Here is a 23,416-nt window from a genome sequence, read left to right as displayed (position 1 = left end):
TAAGAAGTCATAGTATAGTTCCTATCATATTCATTAACATATTGTTATTAAGGAATAGTAGCCATAAATGATATAGACCATGTGAGCTACATGTAGTCCGTTGTCATATAACCCCATACCGAAAGAAGGCGTTCTTACTTGCCAAAGGTAGAACTAATCATATTTAGCTTCTAAGTGGATCCACTAGCTAAGTTCTATATTTGGCACATAGTTATGGGATAGGGTGATTGCTACTAGAAACCAAACCTATTGCATTAGCGGAGGAGCTTCCATCTCATGAGTTTACTATAGATGACCCAACCTATTGCATTAGCAGAGGGGCATTTCCTCATTGTCCATATCCACTCGGTACTAAGCATTAATTCCCAATTATACATAATTAGTATGGAATTGTATCTACATATGTGAAGGCATACTTTACACTTCATTCAATACAACTCACTAAATAGCTCATAGATTCATTTAAGTGAGAACTACCTTTCACATCCCAAGAATGGGGTTTTTTAGCCACACATCAAGAGATATAAATTTATACCTAATGAACTTGCATTCAAATGAGTATGAAGATTTAAGTCTTGTTACATGTCAAGAATGAAGAATCTAAGAAACCCAAGTCCAATTCCTTGGAGATGAAACCCTCTTTTTCTTCAAGTCTTCAAAACCATCTCAAACTCAGAGCAAAAATACTAAAAAGTACTATTCTATATGAAAAATATAATAATTGTTCTACACTTAAAACTACAATTCTAACTAGTATTTATAGTTTTCACAGATTTGTGCTACAGCAGATCATTCGGCATCGTTAGTTGGAATCACCGATCAACTCGGTGGATTTGCCCTTTGGTGTAGTTCATCATCGTCTTGCACCAACCCTCAACATTGTCGTGCTTTAGGTCAATGGGTGACATGGTACTACTTTGTGAAACATCTCGGCGATGCTTCGACTGCTCCCTCTTTCCGCCGACTTGATCCTTTCCTTCAGCGCTCAGCACACTGGAACAAAAGGTGAATATGTGATCTGTTGGAGATTTGCCGGATGGGTTCGGCGATTTGTTGATCTTCAGTTCTTCATTCTGTTAGCTTCTTTTGCTCCTTTTTGCTCGATCGTGTCCATGCTTTCCCTCAAACTTCAAATACTTGAAACTTCAAGGTTTTCATCAAATATCGAGACAAAACATGCATTTGAGGACACAATTTCTATTAAAATATAGCCCTAAATGAGTCCAATTTGTGGACTTATTGAGATACTCAACCAATAGCCAAATCGACAGGAGCGAAAGAACAAAAGGTTGAGGGAGCCTTGCCGTTACAGCAAATCCCAAGACCACCTCCTCCTTTCCTTCAAAGGTTTAAAAGAAAGCAGAGGATGGGAAATTCGTTAAATTCATCACCATGCTGAGACAACTGTCCATAAACATACCATTGGTGGAAACCCTTAAGCAGATGCCAGAATATGCCAAGTTCATAAAAGACTTGGTTACTAAGAAAAGAGTAGTGCGTATTGATTTGACTAACCATGTTCATCATTGCAGGGCTATTACTACCAGCTCTTTAGTGCAAAAGATGAAGTATCCAAGTGCATTCACCATACCATGCACTATCAGATCAATCAAATTTTCAAAGGCCTTATGTGATCTAGGGGCCAATATAAACTTGATGCCGCTATCCATCTACAAGCAACTGGGTTTAGGAGTTCCAAAAACCACAACCATGAGGTTGATGATGGCAGATAGGTCAGTGAAGCGACCTGTGGGAATCCAATGTGATGTGCTTTTAAAGGTGGACACATTCATCATTCTGGCAGACTTCGTGATCTTGGATTGAGAAATGGATTTTGAGGTTCCCATTATTTTGGGATGACCAATTCTGGCCACAAGACAAACCTTGGTAGATGTTGAGCGAGAAGAACTGAAATTTAGACTCAACAAAGAAGAGGTAAAGTTTAATATTTGTAGATCAATGAAGCATCCATTGGACATGAATATGGTATCTGTGATAGAGGTATTTGATGAAGTAGAAATGGGAGCAATTATTGAAGAGAGGCTGGCTGTTGAAACCTTAGCTGCAGTGCTGATTAATTTTGAAGCTGACTTCAGGTCTGATTATGTAGAGACCGTGAATGCGTTGTAGGGTATGGGAGCACATTTTTATGCCCCAAAGAAAGTGGACCTGGATTTGATAAACAGGCCAAGGAGCAAAGCCAGCCATTGAGGAACCACCTGTGCTGGAACTGAAACAGTTGCCAGTCACCTGAGGTATTTATTTTTGGGAATTAACAACACTTTACATGTGATTTTGGATGCATATTTGAATGATGAACAGGTCCAAGCTGTGATGAAAGTGTTGATTAGGTACAAAAGGTCCATTGGTGGACCATTGCTGACATCATCGGGATACCTCCAGGTATATGCACCCATAAGATCCAACTTGAGGAGGACTGTAGCCCAAGCATTGAACACCAGAGGAGGTTAAACCCACATATGCAAGAGGTGGTCAAAAAGGAGATAATCAAGTGGTTAGATGCTGGGGTGGTGTACCCCATTTTCGATAGTCAGTGGGTCAGTCTAGTGTAATGTGTGCCCAAAAAGGGTGGTATGATTGTGGTCGCGAATGCAAAGAGTAAGCTGGTCCCACAAAGACCAGTTACTTGATGACGAGTGTGTATGGACTACATGAAGCTGAACAAGTGGACCTTGAAAGATCACTTCCCAATGCCTTTCATGGACCAGATGCTTGATTGGTTGGTTGGAAAAGGGTGGTATTGCTTCTTAGATGGATACTCTGGCTACAACTAGATATCTATTGCTCCTGAAGATTAGGAAAAGACTACCTTTACATGTCCTTATGGCACCTTTGCATTTAAACGTATGTCATTTGGACTATGTAATGCACCAATAACTTTCCAAATGTGTATCATGTCTATTTTATCAGACATGGTGGAGGACACTCTGGATGATTGTTTGTTGAATCTTAGCAGGGCCCTACAGAGATGCAAGGAGGCAAATCTAGTGCTAAACTGGGAAAAGTGCCATTTCATGTCAAGAAAGGCATAGTCCTTGGGCACAATGTGTCACTGAAAGAGAATGAGGTCGACAAGCCAAAATTGAGGTGATTGAAATGTTACCTCCGCCGATCTGTGTGAAGGGTGTTTGAAGTTTCTTAGGACATGCCAAATTCTATAGGTGTTTTTATCAAGAACTTCTCCAAAATTGCACACCCCATATGCAAGCTTTTGGAGAAGGAGGTGCAATTTTTCTTTGATGAGGCATGTCTCAGAGCCTTTGAATGCCTAAAGGAGAAGCTGATTTCTGCACCAATGATCATTGGCCCAGATTGGGCAGAACCATTTGAGGTAATGTGCGATGCTAGTGGTACTGCTTTAGGAGTTGTGTTGGGGCAGAATCGCAACAAGATGTTTCATTCGATTTACTATGCTAGTTAGTCACTGAATGGGGCACAATGAAACTACACAATTACTGAGCAGGAACTACTGGCGGTGGTGTATGCTTTCGAAAAATTCAGAGCTTACTCGCTGGGCACTAAAGTGATAGTCCATATGGACCATGCAGCTCTGAGATACCTCATGGCAAAGAAGGATGTGAAACCAAAGTTGATCAGATGGGTGTCACTTCTTCAAGAGTTTGATTTTGAGGTTAAGGATAGGAAAGGTTGTGAGAACCAAGTGGCTGATCCCCTGTCGAGGTTGGAGGCTGAAAAGAAAGAGGAACTAGAGCTCGACATAAATAATTCATTCCTGGATGAACAGGTATTAGCCGGTACTTTTGATCTTATTCCTTGGTTTGCTGATTTTGCTAACTATCTCGTTAGTAATTTGATGCCTGAGGGACTGACATATCAACAAAGAAAGGGGTTCATGTATGATGTGGGTAAGTATTTTTGGGATGAACCTTATCTGTATAGGGTGTGTGCTGACAACATCATTAGGCGATGTGTTCCTGAAGCTGAGATGTTGCATATTCTAGAAGCCTGTCACTCCTTTCCGGTAGGTAGTCATCATGGAGGTTCTCGGACAGCTATTAAGATACTTTAGTGTGGGTACTACTGGCCCATAATTCATCAGGATACGGTGGATGTAGTAGGGAGTTGTGATGTGTGCCAGCGACAAGGAGCCATCTCTCGGCGCCGTGAGCTACCTATGACACCTATTTAGGAGGTGGAGCTGTTTGATGTGTGGGGAATCAACTTCATGGGCCCATTTGTGAGTTCCTATACATATTGGTTGCAATGGACTATGTGTCTAAATGAGTTGAGGCAGTTTCTTTGCCTGAGAATGATGGCAAGAGTGTTGTTGGTTTTCTGAAGAAGAATATCTTCTCAAGGTTCGGCACATCCAGAGCTATTATCAGTGATGGTGGTTCCCATTTCTGCAACAAGGTATTCAGTGTGTTTTTGATGAAATATGGGGTTAAAAAGCACAAGGTTGCAACACCTTATCACCCGCAAATCAGTGGACAAGTAGAGCTGTCCAATAGGGAAATAAAGGCGATTATGGCAAAAACAGTAAATGCCAACAGGACAGATTGGGCACGAAAGTTAGATGATTCTCTATGGGCATATCAGACAGCTTTCAAGATACCTACTGGTATGTCTCCATATCAATTGGTGTTTGGAAAGGCATGTCATTTGCCGGTTGAGCTTGAGCATAAAGCATTCTGGGCTCTAAAGAAACTGAATCTCAGTTGGAGCGAAACAACAAGTCTGAGACTGGATCAAATTAATGAGATGGAGTAGTTCCGTTTGAGAGATTATGAGAGGCCTACACTGTACAAGGAGAGGATGAAGTTGTATCATGATAAGCATATTCAAAAGAGAACCTTCACTCCTGGTGACTTGGTGTTACTTTTCAACTCCAGACTTCATTTTTTTTCGGGAAAATTAAGATCTAAATAGTCTGGACCTTTTAAGGTTACTCAAGTGTTTCGGTCGGGTGCTATTGATCTTGAAAATGACAAGGGCGAGAGGTTCAAAGCCAATGGTCAATGAATCAAGGCATACTTGGGTGTTCCAGAGGATGTGAAGATTGTGGAGGAATGCAACCTTGATGAAGTCTATGTAATCTAGTAACCTACGTCGTGCCAGGTATGTAAATTTTTCACTGCTTGGGAGGCAACCGAAGATGTAATTGTAATAGGTATTCTCCTTTTTCCTTATTTTTCTTTGTTTTTATAGAGTCATTGTGTGTTGATGTGTGCAGGAGAGACTAGCTAAAACTTGCAGGGACTGGGTGCAGACAACTCTTCACGAACTGCCTCACGAACCGTGGTGCCCTTCACAGGCAACTTCATGATCTCTTAATCTTAGCACCAACCAAATGAGGCTACTAGATATTGCCATAAAAGGGTTCACGGAATGGTTCACGGTCTGTCATCATTTTTACGAACCGTCTAGTCTCTCATGAACCTCAGGTAAGCACTTTAGTCCCCAAGTCATGTTCGCGAACCAGTCCATGGACCGTGTTGCCCTTCAAGGGCAACTTTACGGTCCGTCATCTGTTATCCAGCAGCACGAGACCCGACCCGACCCTCACTGAAACTAAACTTAATAGAAACGTATATTAGTTTCCTAAGCGCTAAAGGTTGGGTTCTTCCCCTTACTTTCTCTCCATTCGTCATCTTATAACGGTTACTAAAAGGTATAAACAGTTCCTGTCATCAATTCAATCTTAGTTCCTCAAAGAATCCAAACCCTAATTTAAAGTTGGTCAAGAATTTCAAGTCAAGTTCATCGTTTCCTTTTTGAGTAAAATTTTCTTCTAAGTCCAAGTAAGTCTTTTCTACCTTTTTATAAGTTTGATCTTATCTAAAACAAGTTAGATTTGCTTTGAATTAGTCGAGTTTAACATGTGTATGTGATGTACTATCTAGGTTGATATTTAATTGTTGTGGGTTAGTTTCAATTGCATATAGTTGAGTGTTCTTATATGTGGGTATGATCACAGTAGGTCATAATCGTGTGCTAATTGTGTTTGTCTAAATTGGTTGTGATTTTATGATGGTTAGTTGAATTTATGAAGCAAAGTGTTCATGTGTGGATATATGTTTGGTTGAATGAGTACTATGTTCAGTTGCCTTGTTTTTGATGGATACTAGTATGTGTGGGGTAAAACTGATGATTTATATGGGGATAGGATTGAAGTATATGTATATTGAATGGATATTGTTTCTGTTGTCTTTGTGCATGTTGAAATTAAGTAGGTATTAATAGTCATGTTGTGAACCTGTGTTAAAGATGAGGGTAACACATCCTATAAGTGAAGGTGGGGGAAACAATGACTGTTTGATTCTCCAAGTGTATGACCATGATAGGCTTCACAGATCGTGGAAGCCACTACGAGCCGTGGAACCACTCGTGGACCACACTTGGGCATTTCATATCATCACTGGCAATGTTCACAGATAGTATTATGGACTGTGGTTCACTCCACGGGCCGTGAAATCATCCGTGAACAACACATGGTCAATCAACTATTGCACACTGATCCTGTAATAAATTCATAAGAGGTTTTACGGACCGTGCTACCTAACACGGCCCGTGTAAGCTCCCGTACAGTCTACTTATATTTTGTAAAGTTTACTTTTTGTACTTTTTATTTCTGTTCGTTTATTGATTCTGTGGCCCTTCCGAATGATATATTGGATAACGACATTCTTAAGGCAAGGCGTCACGATGTAAACATACAGGGAAGTTTAAGTACCCGATAGTGTGTCATTTTATTGATTTGCATAACTAATGAGTTTTGTAATTCTCAAGTACTATGGCACCCAGAAGAAAGAACGAAACCAAACATTCCCCCCCATTGCTTCTTAATCAGAAGGTCACAATGACTCCAAGTCCAGTACTTCTGAGGTGAAAATAAATGTCACACCTAAAGATCACCCATCTCGAGATACTAGATGCAGCACATCGAGGGTCGTTCTCCAGGACACTCCTCCCTAGTCTGAAGAGGGAGGTAGTCATTCCGGTAGAAGTGAAGAATCGGGTAGTGAATCTAATGCTGGTTTAGGTAGCCAGTCTGCTGCTAATTTTGGGGGCAGTGCAGAGTCTGAAAATGGCTCTCAGGAAGATGAAATCACCTCTCTACCTGCGGTAAATACAGAAGCTAAAATTGGAGTACAAGAGGAGGCAGATGTTATAGATGAGGATATAGAGATCATCACTGATGATACCATGGTGATGTATGTGACCATCCATGAACCTGATCCTATAGTGAGATCGTAGCTGATTGACTATTTCCGTTCCATGTGGACTGTGAACCGGTCCGAAGAATTCTTCAACAATGGTATTGTGACCAAGAATGGCAGCTTCAAGAAGCGAGGAATCATGCCTGAGACTAGGGTGGTGGTAGTTGATATCAAATCATTCCCCGACATTTATTGGACATTTCAGTTTCACCAGTTTGACTGGAAGAACAATGCACCTGGAGAATAATCTAGCCACCTAGCCAGAGAGTTTTATTCATTTTATGCAGCTACACTGATGAACTTTTCTGCAGAAACAAAGACAACGAAACGGGACCAGAAAGACATTGCCATTACCTGGGGTCTACTCAACTCAATTATAGTTCGGGGAAAATCCATAGATATCTCTGAGACCACTATTAACAGGATGTTACATGGCCCGAAATACACTGCACCAACTTCAGTTTGCCTTTTTGAGGGAAAACATCATATAGTCAATAGTGATACTACAATGGAGATTTGGGATTCTCGAGAGAGGGTGTTGCGCTGGATTGCTAGGCAAATTGCCATAGATGGGGAGAATGCAGTTTGGGTCACAACAAAGCCAACACTTATTACAAAAGATTCATTGTCTTTTCCAGCCAAGGTTTGGTAGGCAGTTGTCCGTGCGCAATTGAGACTGACAGCTAATGATAACACCTTGTCTCCTTCACTAGCTTCCTTGGTAGTATGCCTCATGGTTGGTTATCCGGTAAATGTGGGGCAGATTAGATAATGAAGAATTCAAAGCACAATTGGCTGAGATGTGAACTTAGGTTGCTAAACTAGCTGAAAATCCAGTACAGGCACCCACTCCATTTATGCCAGATTCTTTGATGCAATTGCTCAATCAGGCACCTTCCACTCAATGACTTGACAATTTCTGGAGTGAACTACCCAAGAGTAAGTCTGGCAAGAGGAAACACCAAGCCGAAGAATCTGGTGAGGAGATACCTGCTGGCACATCCAGAGGGGAAAGAAGGCAAGAAAAGAAAGCTTGTAAGGCTTCAAGGAAGGTAGCTAGAGAAAAAGAAGCACTTGAGCAACAAAAATGAGATGCAGTGTTAGCTGGAGCTTCTGGTAGAGGAGTATCTGTCCCGTCGAGTGGTAGCCAGCCTGATCATGTGTTGAGTTCTGAAAGTGGACCCATTGATAAGGGTGCCGACACTGCTCCAACAACCGGCGCCTAGAGCGCCGTAGGTATGACCCTTTCTCACAACCTTGTTTTGTTTTCTTTATTTACTTTGTGGGCAAAGTCCTCTTTTTGGAAAGAGGGTGGTGAGAAACCTGCCATTCTAAGATGTTAGAATGAATGGAGGTTGATGTGTTTACTGTAAAAAAAATTGTCTTGTGTTGAGCTGTGCAACATCTAGTCTATAAAAAATGAGGACCTTAATCTGAAATTTGACTGTTAGGATCTTTAGATGACATTTTAGATACCTACATGTTGAGCATTGCTATTCTGATCAATAAATTGGTGAACCAAGACACTGGATAATGTAGTCTTGTGTCATGTGTGTTTGAAAGTTTTTCTTGAAGTCTAACACTAGGAGCAGAAACTAGTACTTGCCTGAGTAGTCTTGCATAAATCTGAGAATAACTGGATAGGAAAGGATCAGTAGGCCATTTTTGTTAAGCCACTAAAAAGCCAAAAATAAAACAACCAAATAAAAAGCATATCACTTGAACCCAATTTGAGCCTAAAAGTCAACTTTTGTTCTTACCCAGTAAATAGCATATCATTTGGTCTCCGAAGATACGATGTCACAACTCAGGCCAAAAGCCTAAGTTGAGGGTGATTGCAATCCGAGCAAAAGCAGAAGTGAAAAAGTAGGTTCAACCAGTGAGCTGAGTGCATATATAAAAAAATGCATATAAAAAAAAAGAGAAGTGTGAAGAAAATTAATGAAAAAGAAGAAAAGAAAAAGAACAAGGAAAATAATGGTTGTTGGGATGTGCTGAAATGAAGAAAAAAAGGAAATCATTAAGAAAAGATTTGTGTGAAAATGAAACTTTGGAAAACTAAGGGGCTAGTCACTCACAAACCCAAATATCCATTCCCTAGTCTGAGCCTATGTACATGCCGATGAAGTCCTACAATGATCCTATCCCGGGTATTTGCAAAAGATAGAGCGTATAAAGCAAGGGTAAGCCTATGGTAGTTTGTTGTTAGTGTTAGAAGTTCTTTTAGAGTGTGAGCATAGTACTTAGTCCCAATTATTATGAGTGAGGGACTTCTTTGGTGTGAGGACACGGTGATTACATTAGAGACTAGATTGTGTTAGGTGATAGTTCATAGGCATAAGCATGATCGACTGTGAGTAATGAGATGTCATATATTGATCCATGCTTGTTAGATTCATGGTTTTGGATACGAATAGTATTTGAGATGGCTGTTGCGTAGTTTCAAAAGTGTTTTAATGATTTGAGGGCTGAATGTATTGTTTCCTCATCACTTGAGGACAAATAATGGTTCTAAGTTGAGGGTGTTGATGTGCCGCAAATTCTTGAAACATTTGACGCTTGAAAATTAAATGTATTTATGTGGATATAATGTGTTTGGTAGTGTTTGTACAGGCAAACAAGTAGTCGTGAAAGAGAAAAGAAAAGAAGAAAATGCTAGCTGGAATCTGAGTTGCTGACAACCCAAGTGAAGATCACGGACGTCTCTATGGGCCGTGACGACCTTGACGGACCGTGGTAGCTTTCGTGGTGCAATTTCCGGTAGACAAGAATTGAAGACCCAAGCTGGGGGAATTCCAAGTGAAGACCGCAGAGGACTTCACGGACCGTGAAGCCCTTGACGGACCATGGTAGCTTCCGTGGTGCAATTTCCAGTAGGCAAGTATTGAAGACCCAAGCTAGGGGAATTCCAAGTGAAGACCACAGAGGGCTTTACGGACCGTGACGCCCTTGACGGACTGTGGTAGCTTCTGTGATGCTTGTTCCAGTGTTCAACCATTGAAGACTAAATTTTGGGGATTTCCAAGAGAAGATCACGGAGGGCTTCACGGAAACCTTTGACGGGTCGTAGAAGTTGGCATAGGGCCCGACAGTCTAGTCCTACTTCGAGTAGGACTTTTTTTTAAAACACTTATTTGAATTAATTAGGTCACTTTTTTATGTTTGATCTGATCTTACTTTGAACGACGAACGAGTTTTCATTATTTATAGCTTTTGGATTTCGATTTTGAATATTGAATTAAGTTTGAAGTTTGGATTTCCGGTTATTGAAATATCAAAGTGGTTGTTGATTTTCTTGTTCTCATAAGTACTTTGTAACATATCTTCATTCTATATTTCTGAACATTTACGTGAAATTATGAGTAGCTAAACACCACAACTGGGGTTGTGGGATCTATGACGTAATTCTAATTGTAATTTCGTAAAAGAAGTGAAAGGCGATTTATGTTTACAAATTGTAATTGAACTTTCTTTATTCATGTATTCTGATGAGTGCACACATTAGACTGAGCCTATATCTATCTTTTGTTATAGAGAAAAATGATAGTTAGGAAAAAGTTAAATTAATCTGATGAAATGGAGTCAAGGTTTAAGTTCGAGAGAAAAGAATCTACACACCATTGTAGGCGAGGGTAAATTGTGTAACACTCTAGGACCGAGAGGACTTGAGTGAAGATTATCTGAGTAGAATGAGAAGTGTAAGATATAGCTAAATCACATGTATTCTGTAGAGGTAAATTACCTGAAACTCAACTACGGAAGAACATTAGACGCAACGTTATGGGGAACACAATCCTAGTTTCAGTTAATTATTGAAACAACTTCGAAACTGATATTTTGGTAATTGGCAAATTAGACTTTAGTATGAAACTTTGGTTACCAAAGCGTTAACGCTAAACTAAATTTTACTTTGTATAATTTTTAATTTAGGAAATAATAACGACATTAGAGTAAAATGTGACAGTGAAATCATTTATGTAAAGAAATTCTCTGTGGGATTGACCTCAACTCACGTTGAGTTCTATAAATTGACTTCAACCATTTATATATCTTAATTGAGGTGTAAGTTTGGACATATCAGAGCCTGCGTCGTGCCGCGACGTTAAATCAAGCGCTGCTTGGAAGGCAACCCAAGATGTATAATCTAGCCAACTATAGGTTTTTTCGTTTCGATTTAAGAGTTTTCTTATTTTATTTTAATTTCTGTAACTCTTTTGATAGGTGTTTTATTTTTGTATTAGTGTTGGTTAGATATAGAATAGGGTCCGTGTCTAAAAAGTGTCTAGAAAATATAAAAAGAAAGACCTCATGGTTGCTACATGTGCACGGATGAACAACTGAATCTACAGAAAAAAGGTTGTGCATAGGTCTACGGACCACATCGATGGTCTGTGGATCCATCCACAGACTGTGAATGGTGTCCGTATTCCCCCAGGTAAGTCCTCCAAAATTCTAAGTGTCAGAGTGACCTACAGACCGAACCCACGGACTGTAGGTCAACCCACAAACTGTAGACGGGGTCTCGTGGGTCCAAAACTTAGGGTTTACCTGACCCGACCCATACACCTTATAAAAGAAAATTCTCTCATTTTTAATTCATTTCTCACATTCAAAACTCCTTCCCAACCATTTTTAAACCATTCCTCTCCAAAATTCATTCCATTTAACTCCCAAATTCCACAAATCACTCCCCATTCATTCCTCCTAATTCCCATATCACTCTTCACCCTTCCAAATCCCTCATCTCAACTTCCCAATGATCCCACAGTCCGTGTTCGGTGTCAAGGGCTTGTTAAAAGGATCTAGAGGTTCATTGCATCAAACACTCACCCACTCCTCTTGCTTGAAAGGTAAACGACTTCACCCTGACTTTGAATTCACTATTAATTGTTGTATTATGAAGTCACGAAGTTGGAACTTGACCTTGGGTTGTTAATTTTAGAGTTCAATGTCTAATTCTATGTTAGAATAACCTTTGGTATGGTGGTATGTGAGTGTGTATTCTATTAAAACTAACTGAATCAGGGTAAAACGTCCAAATGTAAGTTTCGACTTAGGGTTCCTAGTTTGGTATGTTAAAAAGGTCAAATTGTGAGTAATTGCAACCCTATAGATGAAAAACTATCATATATTGTGTTGAAATGCATGATTAGAGCTAGGCTGATTATTTGATTTGGTGAAATAAGGAGTACAAAATGAGGCATGTCTGATACCTGGCACAGATCTGACCCACGAGACCCCGTCCACAGACCGTAGGTCAACCTAAAGACCGCAGGTCGGGTCCGTGGTTCTGTTGCACATGAAATAATCACCAAGTGTGGAACCACAGAGGTGGACTATAGTCCATCATTCCATCGACAGACCATTCTGTACATCCGTGGTTCACATCAGAGACCCAACTTCTGGGAACTCTGACCTACGGAGGGGAACCACAGACCGTAGGTCCATCTATCGACCATAGGTACCCACCGTAGGTGGACACTGCTGCTACTGTCCAACCTTTTTTTCAGTTTTTGTTTTGGTTCGGTTCTTGTTTTAAAAAAATTTCGAGTGTGTTATTTTCTTGTTTAGGTAATAACTAAGCTTCGATAGGTACCATGGCTCCCAAGAGAACTCTGACCTATGCCGCTAAGGGAAAATCAAAATTTGTGGCTCCTTCGTGAAACCTAATCATTTAGGAGAATACGGGGGACACTAAGTATATTCCCCCCACCACTAGGACTTCCCCTACTACTCCTCGCACCATGAGGAACCGAGAATAGCTGGTGATTCCCGACGTGGTCACTTCCCCTCATTCTGATGAGAGGGATACACCGATCGGTTCACCGACTGGCTCAGAGACAGCCTCCAACTTTGGCTCTGGCTCTGGCTCTGTATCTGGCTCCAGTTCTAATGGTGTCAATCCCTCATCCTATGAGGCAGATAGTGCAGGTGATATTATAGTACCGCTAAACACCGATCCTTCACCAGTTACTGAGGAGCCAAACTGATGGTGTAGGAGTGGCCAGTATCAGATATACAGGTATGCCCACATGCTGACTGAGAAGGACAGGATGGCTCGACTAGTCACCAAGGAGTACCAGGTTATCACATGAAGCCTCCATACCGCCCGACATCCACGAGCTCTTCTAGAGGCATAGGTGCGATGAATGGCCCATAGCCCAGGGTCCTTCAGTGACGAGATAGTTAGAGAGTTCTATGCTTTCTACGCTGCCTCCATCAGAGGATCCATCGACAGACGGGTCAAGCTCGCCGCCCAGTCTCCACTCGCGGCTACACTAATGCATGGGTATTCAGTCGACATATCAGAGACCACTCTACACAGGTTCCTTTACGGTACATGCCACACTCTGCCTATCAACACGGCTGAGTTCGACCATCGCATGGAAATTGTTTGGAGTGGGGCATTTCAGAGGAATTCTGATTAGAGGGAGTCTCATTTACACTGGTTAGCCCATCATCTTGCTATAGATGGAGAGCACATCGAGTAGGTCCACACCCCAATCATAGTATCAAGAAGGCCACCCAGACATTTGTGGAAATATTCTTCTGCTTGCTGGTGCTGAACCATGTGTCCCTAAATCAGGTAGATAGTGTGCTTACATGGGACCGCACAATTATGGTTGCAAACCTTAGTTGCTGGGATGAAGGTCGACTTTGCCCGCATGCTGATTGCGAAGATACATGAGACGGATTTCAAGGCCACCACCACACTGCCTTTTCCATAAATCATCTTCCTGCTTTATAGGGATGCTACATTACCCATTTGGCATTGTAATCGGTTGCTTCAAATGATTAAGACCTGAGATATCGGCCTGATTTGGGATGAGGCCAATATAGCTGCACTTCAAAGGGAGCTGCAGGTTGAGGTGCCACCATTAAGAGCTAACCTTGTAGCAGATGTTGAGAAGATGCACGGTGATGATCCTACCCCTTTAGCCACTACAGAAGATTCCCCTACTTCCCCATCTCCGACTGCTAGTCAAGCCCCTAGCTCCTCCACAGCCACTCCCTCCTCCAGGTCTGTTGTCGTGCCTCTAGCTAGTGTCCAGAAGTTAGAGGCCCAGATGGCCAAGGTGCTCAAGCATGTGAAGCCATGGATGCACTGGTCGATAGCCAAGTCTGAGGTGTGGATGGAGAAAATGATGGACGTAAGGTTCAAGCTATTCACCAGAGCTTGGAAGCATTTGACCTTGACATCCTAGAGAGGCCAGCCCCCACCAGTGATGTCTCCACTTTCCATATTGAGTTAACTGGTCTCTGAGCTGATCTTGATGCCCTCCTAGATCCACCAGAGATTGAGCCTGAGTCTGCCCCCACGACACCGGTTGATAATATGGTGTTGAGTTCACTATTCAGAGATGAGATGCCCCCGCCTGATTCTTCCCGTACTGCTGGGAAGCACCCCTGCTCCAGTTGTACTTCCGACGACACTGAGGCTGGGAGAGTTAGCAAGAAGGAGCTCCAAGAAACTGAGGTGGCCTGGAGGGAATCCATCATTGAGAGGCGGCCCGGATAGGTATTGGTGCCTCTAGCAGCGTGAGCACTACTGACGGTGCGGTGAGAGTTGATGCTAACACTACTGAGGGTGCTAAGATGGTAGATGCGGGCACTACTGATGGTGACCCGAGTGTTGAACCAGCAGGCTCCGGGAAACCGAACCCACCCACTTGTTGAGAGGTCTTCGGTGTAATGCGCCACAAGTTTGCTTCAACCAATCCTTTATTCTTTACTTTTTGTGCATTGGGGACAATTGCACTCTATTTTATTGGGGGTGGGGTAAATGGATTGTGAGTGATAGGGTGAAGTCTGAGTAACCCAACTCATAATTCTCTCTTGGGGTTTTCTTGCCTGTGTTCTTTTCCCCCAAAAGACTATTTTAATTTCCATTTAACCGACATGCTTAGGAATGTATGTGTAGGAGTGAGTATAAAAATTAAAGAATGAAATAATAAAAATCATGAAAAAATGATCCCTATCCAAAAATGTTGGAATGTGCTAGATTGCTAGTCTTAATGAGTTGAATGTGTTGGATCTCAATGTGACATGATAAGGAACTGATTAGACCTCTTGACTTAAGCTAAAACTTGAACTGGGTAATCTGATAAGCTGATAATGAAACAATGTGCCAAAAGCTTGACCTTGGTGTCAATTCTCCGCGTTGGAACCTTGGGCATTGGTTACGAACCCCCCCCCCGTCTCATTATTAACCAAATTCGCATCCTCATCATAGTAATACTCGTCAACTGGCAGTGGTTGAGTTCTAGTTAGATAATTTACCGCATACACTTTTTATGCACTTCCACTCACATGCTTTAATACCAAGCAAATTTCTGTCCTCATTTGAGCCATCTCTTCATGAATGTCATCATTGGATTAACTTGGTGCAGTTTTGACAACAAACGTGCTTATACCATTATTTGCCTTTCTCGTGCTCCATGCCTTATTGTTCTTGGAAATCTTCTCAAGCTTTTCAACAATCTCTTCAAAGGTGCACTCCCCATGAGATCCTCCAGCAATAGTATCTAGCACAGCCTTTCAATTGTCATCTTGTCCTCTGTAGAAGTAATCTTTTAGTGACTCATCATCTATACGGTGGTTTGGAATACTCCTCATGAATCTGGTGAATCTATCCCTTGAACTTCTTAGTGATTCTCCAAGTAGTGCTGTGAAGTTATTTAGTTTATCTTTGTATTTCAAATTCTTAGACACCGGAAAGTACCTCGCCATGAACACCTTGTGCAGTTGGTCCCAATGCTTTATTGAATTGTATGGAAGCTCAGAAAAATACACAACTTCTCCAGTCAATGAAATAGGGAATACTCTCAAACCTATAACGTTCATATTCAATTTGTCAGCTTAGCCATGTGAGCATATGGATCTTCCGATGGTAACCCAGCAAACAACCCTCTTATTGTAAGAATTTGCATAAGTCTTCTAGTCACCACAAAGTTATGTCCCGGAGGTAGTAGGGGAAGAAAAATAGCACCAGTTGATCTAACCGAGTCATAGTCAACCCTTTAGTTATCCCAAAACCTCGGTGCCAAATGGTTTTGCGCCCTCTTTACATTTTTTATCAAATGACCACCCTGAATCTAAGTGGGAACATTCACAACTCCAGGAGGTCGAACATCAGCTCCATCCCCTTAACCTTCTTCGATGGGATCATTGTGTACCTTGAGATTTATGCCTCTTCATACTATTCTTCTCAAAGTTCTCCCTAATTCTGGATCGTAGGGCGTTAGGGGATTTTCTTAACTCCGTGTACTTGGCATACACTAGAATTGAAACCTATAGAAAACAAAAAAAAAACAATAACATAAAATCAGGAAATACTGGACTAAAGTTCAACAATGTAGTTAGTCTAATCTAAAAGTCGTATTCCCCGACAAGCGGCAGCGGCGGCAAAATTTGATATGCCCAAATTACACAACCCATAAGAAGTATAAGCTGTCATTGTCAAATAAAGAACCTAACTTTTAGGTTAGGGTCAATACCACGAGGAATATGGTTTAGACTTAAGCTTAACTCACAATTATCTCCATTTAGTCAAAATATTTCCGAGAAAAATAACAAAAGGGGGGATTTGTAAATAAAATAACATATTGTTGATTTGAATTATTAAGTAACAAGTAAGCAAGATTCATACTTTAAGATATCAATATGAGATGAAAACTAGGGTATATGCGTTCCCCACAAGCTCTTACTGCAGTATTCCTAATAATAGTAACTCTATCCTAGTGTTTGACATGCAAGGTTGATAAGTTGGATATCCCTAAGTGTTGGGTAATGCAAGTAGGGAATTTCACCTCTCAACTTGGTAAATATAAACATGTGTGCTTTACTAACCCTTACCTTTAGCCCAAATTAGCCCTCGTATCAATTGAGTTGGGTATTAACCCTTAGTAAACTGATTAAAGTCAGACTATTAGACAGCATCAAATCCTTAACTAAATCTCCGTTGTTTAATCCTTTTCTCACTCATTACCCCCTTGATACGACAAGTAGGAATGAGGCGAGTTCTAACGTTGGTCTATGCTAAAAAGACTTCTAAATGAAAGGATTAACAAAACATGCATAAATACTATTCAAGAATTACTTAATTATTAGTCATACGTTGTTAATTGCTTATGGTTCCCACAACCCTAATTGTGGATTTAGCTACTCATGCTAGAGAATTCACATTTCATATTAGGGTTACTAAAATAAATCATGAACTTACAATTATAATAGAGGAAAACCAAAATCTTGAATTGAAATTCGAAGTGCAAATTGCATAAAATAGCTTCTAGAATTAAAGTGCCAAAGTGTTTGCAAAATAACTCCAAAAGACAAAAACAAAAGTCTCCCTTAGGGTCTAACTTCCAAAAACTAAATTTACAACTATTGTTTATAAGAACTAAATCCTAAACAAGGTAGGAAAACGAAATAAGGAAAATTGGGTCAGACGCTATTTCTGATCGACGGTTCGACCTATAGACCATGGACGAGCTTACGGTATGTGGTTCACCTCCGTGGTTCATCAATTAGAAAATATGTCAGGACCTTCAAATGACTGTTGCCACCTACGGTCCGTAGATGGGACTACGGTCATCCTGTCCCTCTGTGGTTCTAGTACTAGATATCAACTTTTTGATCAGAAACGACGGTCGTGCAAGATGCTCTGTTATTGAAATGACCCAAAAAGTTCTTAAAAATGTACTTCGGAAGTTACCGGAAACTTGTTTATCTATATATAAAAAAATCCGTTTTGTTTTTCAAAATTCCGACTTCATATTCTTGTTTAGGGGGTCAAATTGAGTGGGAAATGGGTCTAACCCAAATTTTAGAGCAACCGTATCAAAATCCGAAATTTCCAAGTGAAGCCTTTTTCGAGGGTCTACTTTGGAGGGTCATATCTCCTAGCACACAAATTATTGGGTGGCTAATAACATATCCATGGAAATCCCTTTGAGTTAGCTACCTAACTCACTTCATTTCACCTCATTTGGAGTTCGGACGAAAAAGTTATGCCCATTTTCGTAAAATCTGTCCGGCAGGAAAGGCAATTTCCAGTGAGCGTTTTTACTGTTCACCCGCCTCATTTTTTTTTCTAAGTGTTGGACCATTTTTCCAAAGGACATATGTTATTTCCTATATACCATTAGTTCAATTCTCATCTCTAAAACATTTCCCAAAACACCTCTCCCATACTTAGACACATTTTCTCTCAAGTTCTCTCAAGAACCCTAATCCAAAACCTTCCTCAAGATTGAAGAGACTCTTGCTCCAAGTTCCAAGCTTCTATTGAAGACACTCTCAAGACCTTCATAAAAACTCAAGGTATGTGGTGTTGAACTCATGGGTCCTTCCACCCATAGTGCCTAGACTCTATTCTACTCACTAATTCATGGTTTAAGTTAAGATTCATAAATTAGTCTTGTTCTTTGTAATAATTTCCTGCACATTGAATTTTAAACATGAAAAGTGATTGTTTTGAGCATGTTGTGACTCTAGAACTTGAACCTAAATTTGGAATGGATATGGAGATTTTCATGTGGTATTGTGGGTGTTAAAAAGGTGTTGTTGTAGGTTGTTCGCTGGTTTGGCTGCATAATTACTACCCTATTTTCCATGCTCTTTGATTCCATTACATGCCTTCAAGGTGTTTGACAAAATGTCCAACTATGGAGAATTGATGAATCGATGCTTTAAAGCTTGAGTTATGAGATGTATGGAAATCCAGAGATGTGTTGATGACAAACTAAGCTTGTGTATATGTTCATTCCATAGGTGAGATTGCATTAGAGCCTAATGGGAATTTCCTATATAAAGTGTTGCATGACCATGCCCGGTCCGGGGGAAAAGAACCGGACAACCATGTGAGAGGTTTATATCTCACCACCTAGGATGCTTGGGGTGTGACCAACATCAACCATGTGAGAGGTTTATATCTCACCACCTAGGATGCTTGGGGCGTGACCAACATCAACCATGTGAGGGGTTTATACCTTGCCACCAGGGTGTCCGGGTGTGAACGGCATCCCCCATCCTAAGTTGGGGTTATAGATTGGTTGGATCATGCATACACATATGATATCTACTATTAGTATAGATTTACTTAAACATGTTTTGACTTCACTTTGATCATGCATCCTCATATTGTTATTCATAATGCCTATGAAACTATTTCTTGTATTTCGAATGTGTCCTTGTCTATTGTTGTGTTGCACCCCGCATACTTAGTACATTCCAAGTACTAACGCATATTTTGCCTACATGATGTCACCATGTAGGGACCGGAGCTACTCTTGATACTTCTCTCCATTCACGTGGCTAGTACGGTGCTTATCCGAGTTGTTAGTGAGTCCTCAATGATTCGAGGGCTATGTTATGTTTCCTACTCCTATGTTTTGAGACTTTAGCTTGCAATTGTATTTTGACTATGAGGGGAGCCAGTAGTATGTCATGGCTCCGTCCTATCTATGTATGTAGATATGTGCGTTAGACAAGTATTTTGTAAATGAGCTTGACTCTTGTTCTATGATGTCATTTTGAAATGGTTTGCCCTTAGTCCCTATTTCCCGTTAAATAAATGTTGAATGTACTTCTGCGACCGATGAAGTGTGATGACAAGTTTGAGAGGCTTGTTTGGGGTTCCTTCGGGTTCCTCATTCGCCATGTCACGTCTAGGCCATAGGCTTGGGTCGTGACAGTTATTCACTCTACGGGACGTCGTTTGGTTCTGTGGTTTCACACTTGGTCAGACTTCCTTGAACTCACATTCATGATCCATCACCTATGGTCTATCACATGAGCGATGGTTTGTGGTTGCTTCTGTCGACTTCTACTGTTGCCACTTCAGTTCTTTTCACTTTCAACCACTTTCGACCTTATTTCCAGCAAAATGAAATCAAATATTATTAAATTTAATAACAAATAGCCCATGACTCACACAAACTCCAAGTGAAATACATAAAAAATACCGTAGACTCACGGTGTATAATTAGGCCTTATCGACAAGCTTAAGTTCCTTCGACGATTCTCCCAATGCTTTTGGTGACGTTAGTTGCTGTCCGCTGTGTGGTTCTGGGTTAAAAGGCCAAGTGTATTTTCATGTTCTAAAAGAAATCCTTTGTTTCTTTTGAGTTCTATTTCTTCCTAAACCTCACCATACCTTTGTATTGGTGTTTGTGTGCCTCTTTTGTGTGATTTCACTTACCTGGAGTGCTTTGGACTATTAGATTCTCGATGTCAGACCCATCTTCCTTGAGTTTGTGCTTTTCTATCATCTCTAAGGTTGGTTTTCAAGTCCTATCTTGTTATTTATGCCAGGAATTAATGGTTATGATATGGTCTTGGTATTATTGGTGGCATCATGTTGTTTAATTTGTGTGGGTAGTGCTACGTGCATGATATTGAATTGTGCCCATAAGTTAATATAGTTGATTTTGTGCATGACCTTGCTAAACTTTATTGTGAAGGTTAAAACATGAAATTGAATCCTTATTTATGTTGGGTTTTGAGTTATTTGAGTATGGAAGAAGTCTAATTAGCTCAGTGTTGCCTCGATGGCATGTATTTGCCCAATTATAGATAGAGTGATGAATTTCTTAAGAAAAAATTGTCGTTTTAGGTAATGCTTTATGAAATTTTGGAGAAGTTTGAGTACCCATGGGTAGCAAAACATGTGGGTAGACTATAAAACTAATTAGGAATCGTGCATTGTTGCGTATTGGTGTTAAAGTTGGGAAAATAGGCGCTGGGCTGAAAATTACCTATTTGGCGGGCTTGTCTTAGCTCACTAAGGTGATTAGGCGAATCACTGAGTTAGCCTGAGACAACCTTTTATAATTAAAATATGGCTTCGGTACTGTTCATTCAGCGGTCTTGTCTTAGTTTGCCGAAACCCACTCGGTGTATCGCCAAGTTGGAGTGGACATCACCCTTCATGCATGTTCTTTTAAAGTGTGTACTGTCACTTTCGGCAGACTTGTCTTAGTTTGCCGAAACGAATTCAACACATCACTGAGTTGGAGATGACTCGCATGAGCTAGCCTAACCTATTAGGTGAATCACCTTCCGAGTCGACGAACCTCAAAACTTAGTTTTGAATTATGTTTCCTTTCACTTTTATTTCAAGCAACGTTTATCAAATATGTGTTTGAATGATGGTGCCTTTTAGGAAATGGATAGAACTAAAGGAGAAAAGGGTAGTAACCTCCCACACAGATCTGAGAATGACTCTCCTATTTATCCTCTTCTTAAGAGAAACAAGGGGATATCAATCAACGAGCCATCTAAGGCTCCCTGCCAATAACAGACCACTATACGTTCTTCTACACACGTGAATGAGCAACCAAAGAAGGTGGTCGCCTATGAAATGATGGATATCCAGTCCAAATTGGTACAATCCCCTCAAGATCATGCACCTACCTCCCATGTTCTCCCAATCATTGCTCCAAGGGCCTCAACAGTCTCAAAGCAACCGGAGAACACACTATTCTCAAGGAGAGATGACTCTTCATGGATGTAGTTATAAGAGACTACCTTGCCATCTGTGATATGATCAGGTTTCATGTGTTTGAAAGGTTCACAAAGCTTCAACCTTCATATGTCCTGGCATGGGTCAGAGACTTCTATATGGCTTATGCAAAAGCCTTGCCCAAAAAGAGGACATACACAGTTTGGAATCCATTGAATGAAGTTCAAGTTGGTAGAAAAATTGTACTCTATCATGGAGGTAAGATACATAAATTTTTGGGTACTCAAGGTGATAATGATGGCTATTAAGCTCCAGATAAACCAAGGCTTAGAAGCACTAAAGTGGCTGGCCACTCTCATCTCTGATATCTCTCTACCATGGATGGTTGAGAGAGCGTGGATAGAAAAGAAAGCCATAAATGTCACCTCCAATTATTGTTTCATGTTTATTAGTAGCATTATCATGCCATCCTAAAACGAGTTCATTCTCCGTCTTCCGAAAGCGGTATTAGTTGGGATTATCATGGACAAGACTGAGATCAATGTTGGTAGACTCTTTGCATATGAGATGTTGATGAGGGCTCTCTCTTTGTGAGAGTTTTTTTCTGGGAAATGCCTAATGCGAGGATCACCCTCGCCTTCTCCAATAACATCCAGAGAATTGAGGCAGACTACTTGTAGAATTGAGGTGGACTACTTGTGGGATGATGCAACTAGGAGAAAGCCTCCAGCACCAAACACTATTCTCGAGGTTGATCCTGCCACTTTTGAGGCTGAGGCCACTCCCTCTTCTCTTTTTGTGGTGCCGTCAGGTATACCCCAACCTTCTACTATTCCATCTTCTTCCACTACTATTGCACCTATAATTTCCCCTACTCATATCTCTCACACCACCTTGACCAAAGCCATGATATACCAAATGGGAAATCTTTCCTAGTCTATGAATGTGAGGGCATTGAGGGTTTAGTAGAATATGTGCAAGTTGATTAATTAGGAGATTGAGGCTTGATGCAATCCAAATTGCCTCAAGGACATTCACTCAAATCCAAGTTTTAGAACTTCAAAGTATGAAAGGATTTTTCACAAAGATGGAGGTTCTTGAGCTTGCGTTGATGAGAAAGAGGGGATTCTATGCCTTGAATAGTAACATACGCACTTGGAAGGAGCTCCCAATTGATAAATACCACGTTTGGATGATATATTGGAGTGTGGGAGGTCTAACCAAGCAAGGAAGAGCAAGTGAAGAAGATACCATATTCAACGAGCTGGAGGCCACTTCGGTGACTCTCCTAATGTCTTAGGCAAGGACTCCAAGCTTGACTAAACCAGGGAGCTATAGAGAAGCTGCCACATTTAGGGATGAATAGGTCATTTCGGTGACTCACCTTATGGCTCAGGAGAGGGCTCCAAGCTCGCCTAAAGTTCTAGGGAGCTACAGAGAAGAGCCAATTCGCAAACTGGATCGGTGACTCGCCAAGTTTCTTAGGGTGAGCACGACCCAACTCACCCTTTTCCCAATTTGGGCCTCTTAAGTAATAATGGCCTAAAACTATAAAAAGCTAGTTTGGGTTCTCTTTTAGGTAGAGTATTTTGAATATGGATGATTGATGAATTGGGGTTGCTCGGAGATTCAATTTCCTTAAGGTCTTCGTAAAAGATTTGGTGCTTGATTCGGATTAATCGATTGAGGTCTTTAGGTTTAATATACTTTTAGGTTGCTTTTGATTTCCTTTTCTTGTGTCAATTTATTT

At 40.9% G+C, this 23,416-nt stretch overlaps 2 protein-coding genes across 2 annotated transcripts; both read left to right on the top strand.

Annotated features, from left to right (window-relative positions):
- Positions 1-1,392: 1,392 nt before the first annotated feature.
- LOC125828386 (uncharacterized) lies at positions 1,393-1,824 on the top strand. The gene has a single exon (XM_049507702.1). The coding sequence runs from the start codon at positions 1,393-1,395 to the stop codon at positions 1,822-1,824; it is 432 nt and encodes a 143-aa protein (XP_049363659.1).
- Positions 1,825-3,166: 1,342 nt separating this feature from the next.
- Positions 3,167-4,752, top strand: LOC125828385 (uncharacterized). Its single transcript, XM_049507701.1, has 3 exons — positions 3,167-3,352; positions 3,485-3,887; positions 4,277-4,752. The coding sequence occupies exons 1-3, from the start codon at positions 3,167-3,169 to the stop codon at positions 4,750-4,752; spliced, it is 1,065 nt and encodes a 354-aa protein (XP_049363658.1).
- The last annotated feature ends 18,664 nt before the right edge of the window (positions 4,753-23,416 follow it).

Source organism: Solanum verrucosum, unplaced genomic scaffold (assembly GCF_900185275.1).
Source record: "Solanum verrucosum unplaced genomic scaffold, falcon-dt-bn FXZP01000048.1, whole genome shotgun sequence".
Lineage (NCBI taxonomy): Eukaryota > Viridiplantae > Streptophyta > Magnoliopsida > Solanales > Solanaceae > Solanum > Solanum verrucosum.
The sequence above is the reverse complement of the archived record's forward strand: the minus strand, read 5'-3'. Positions and strand labels throughout refer to the sequence as shown.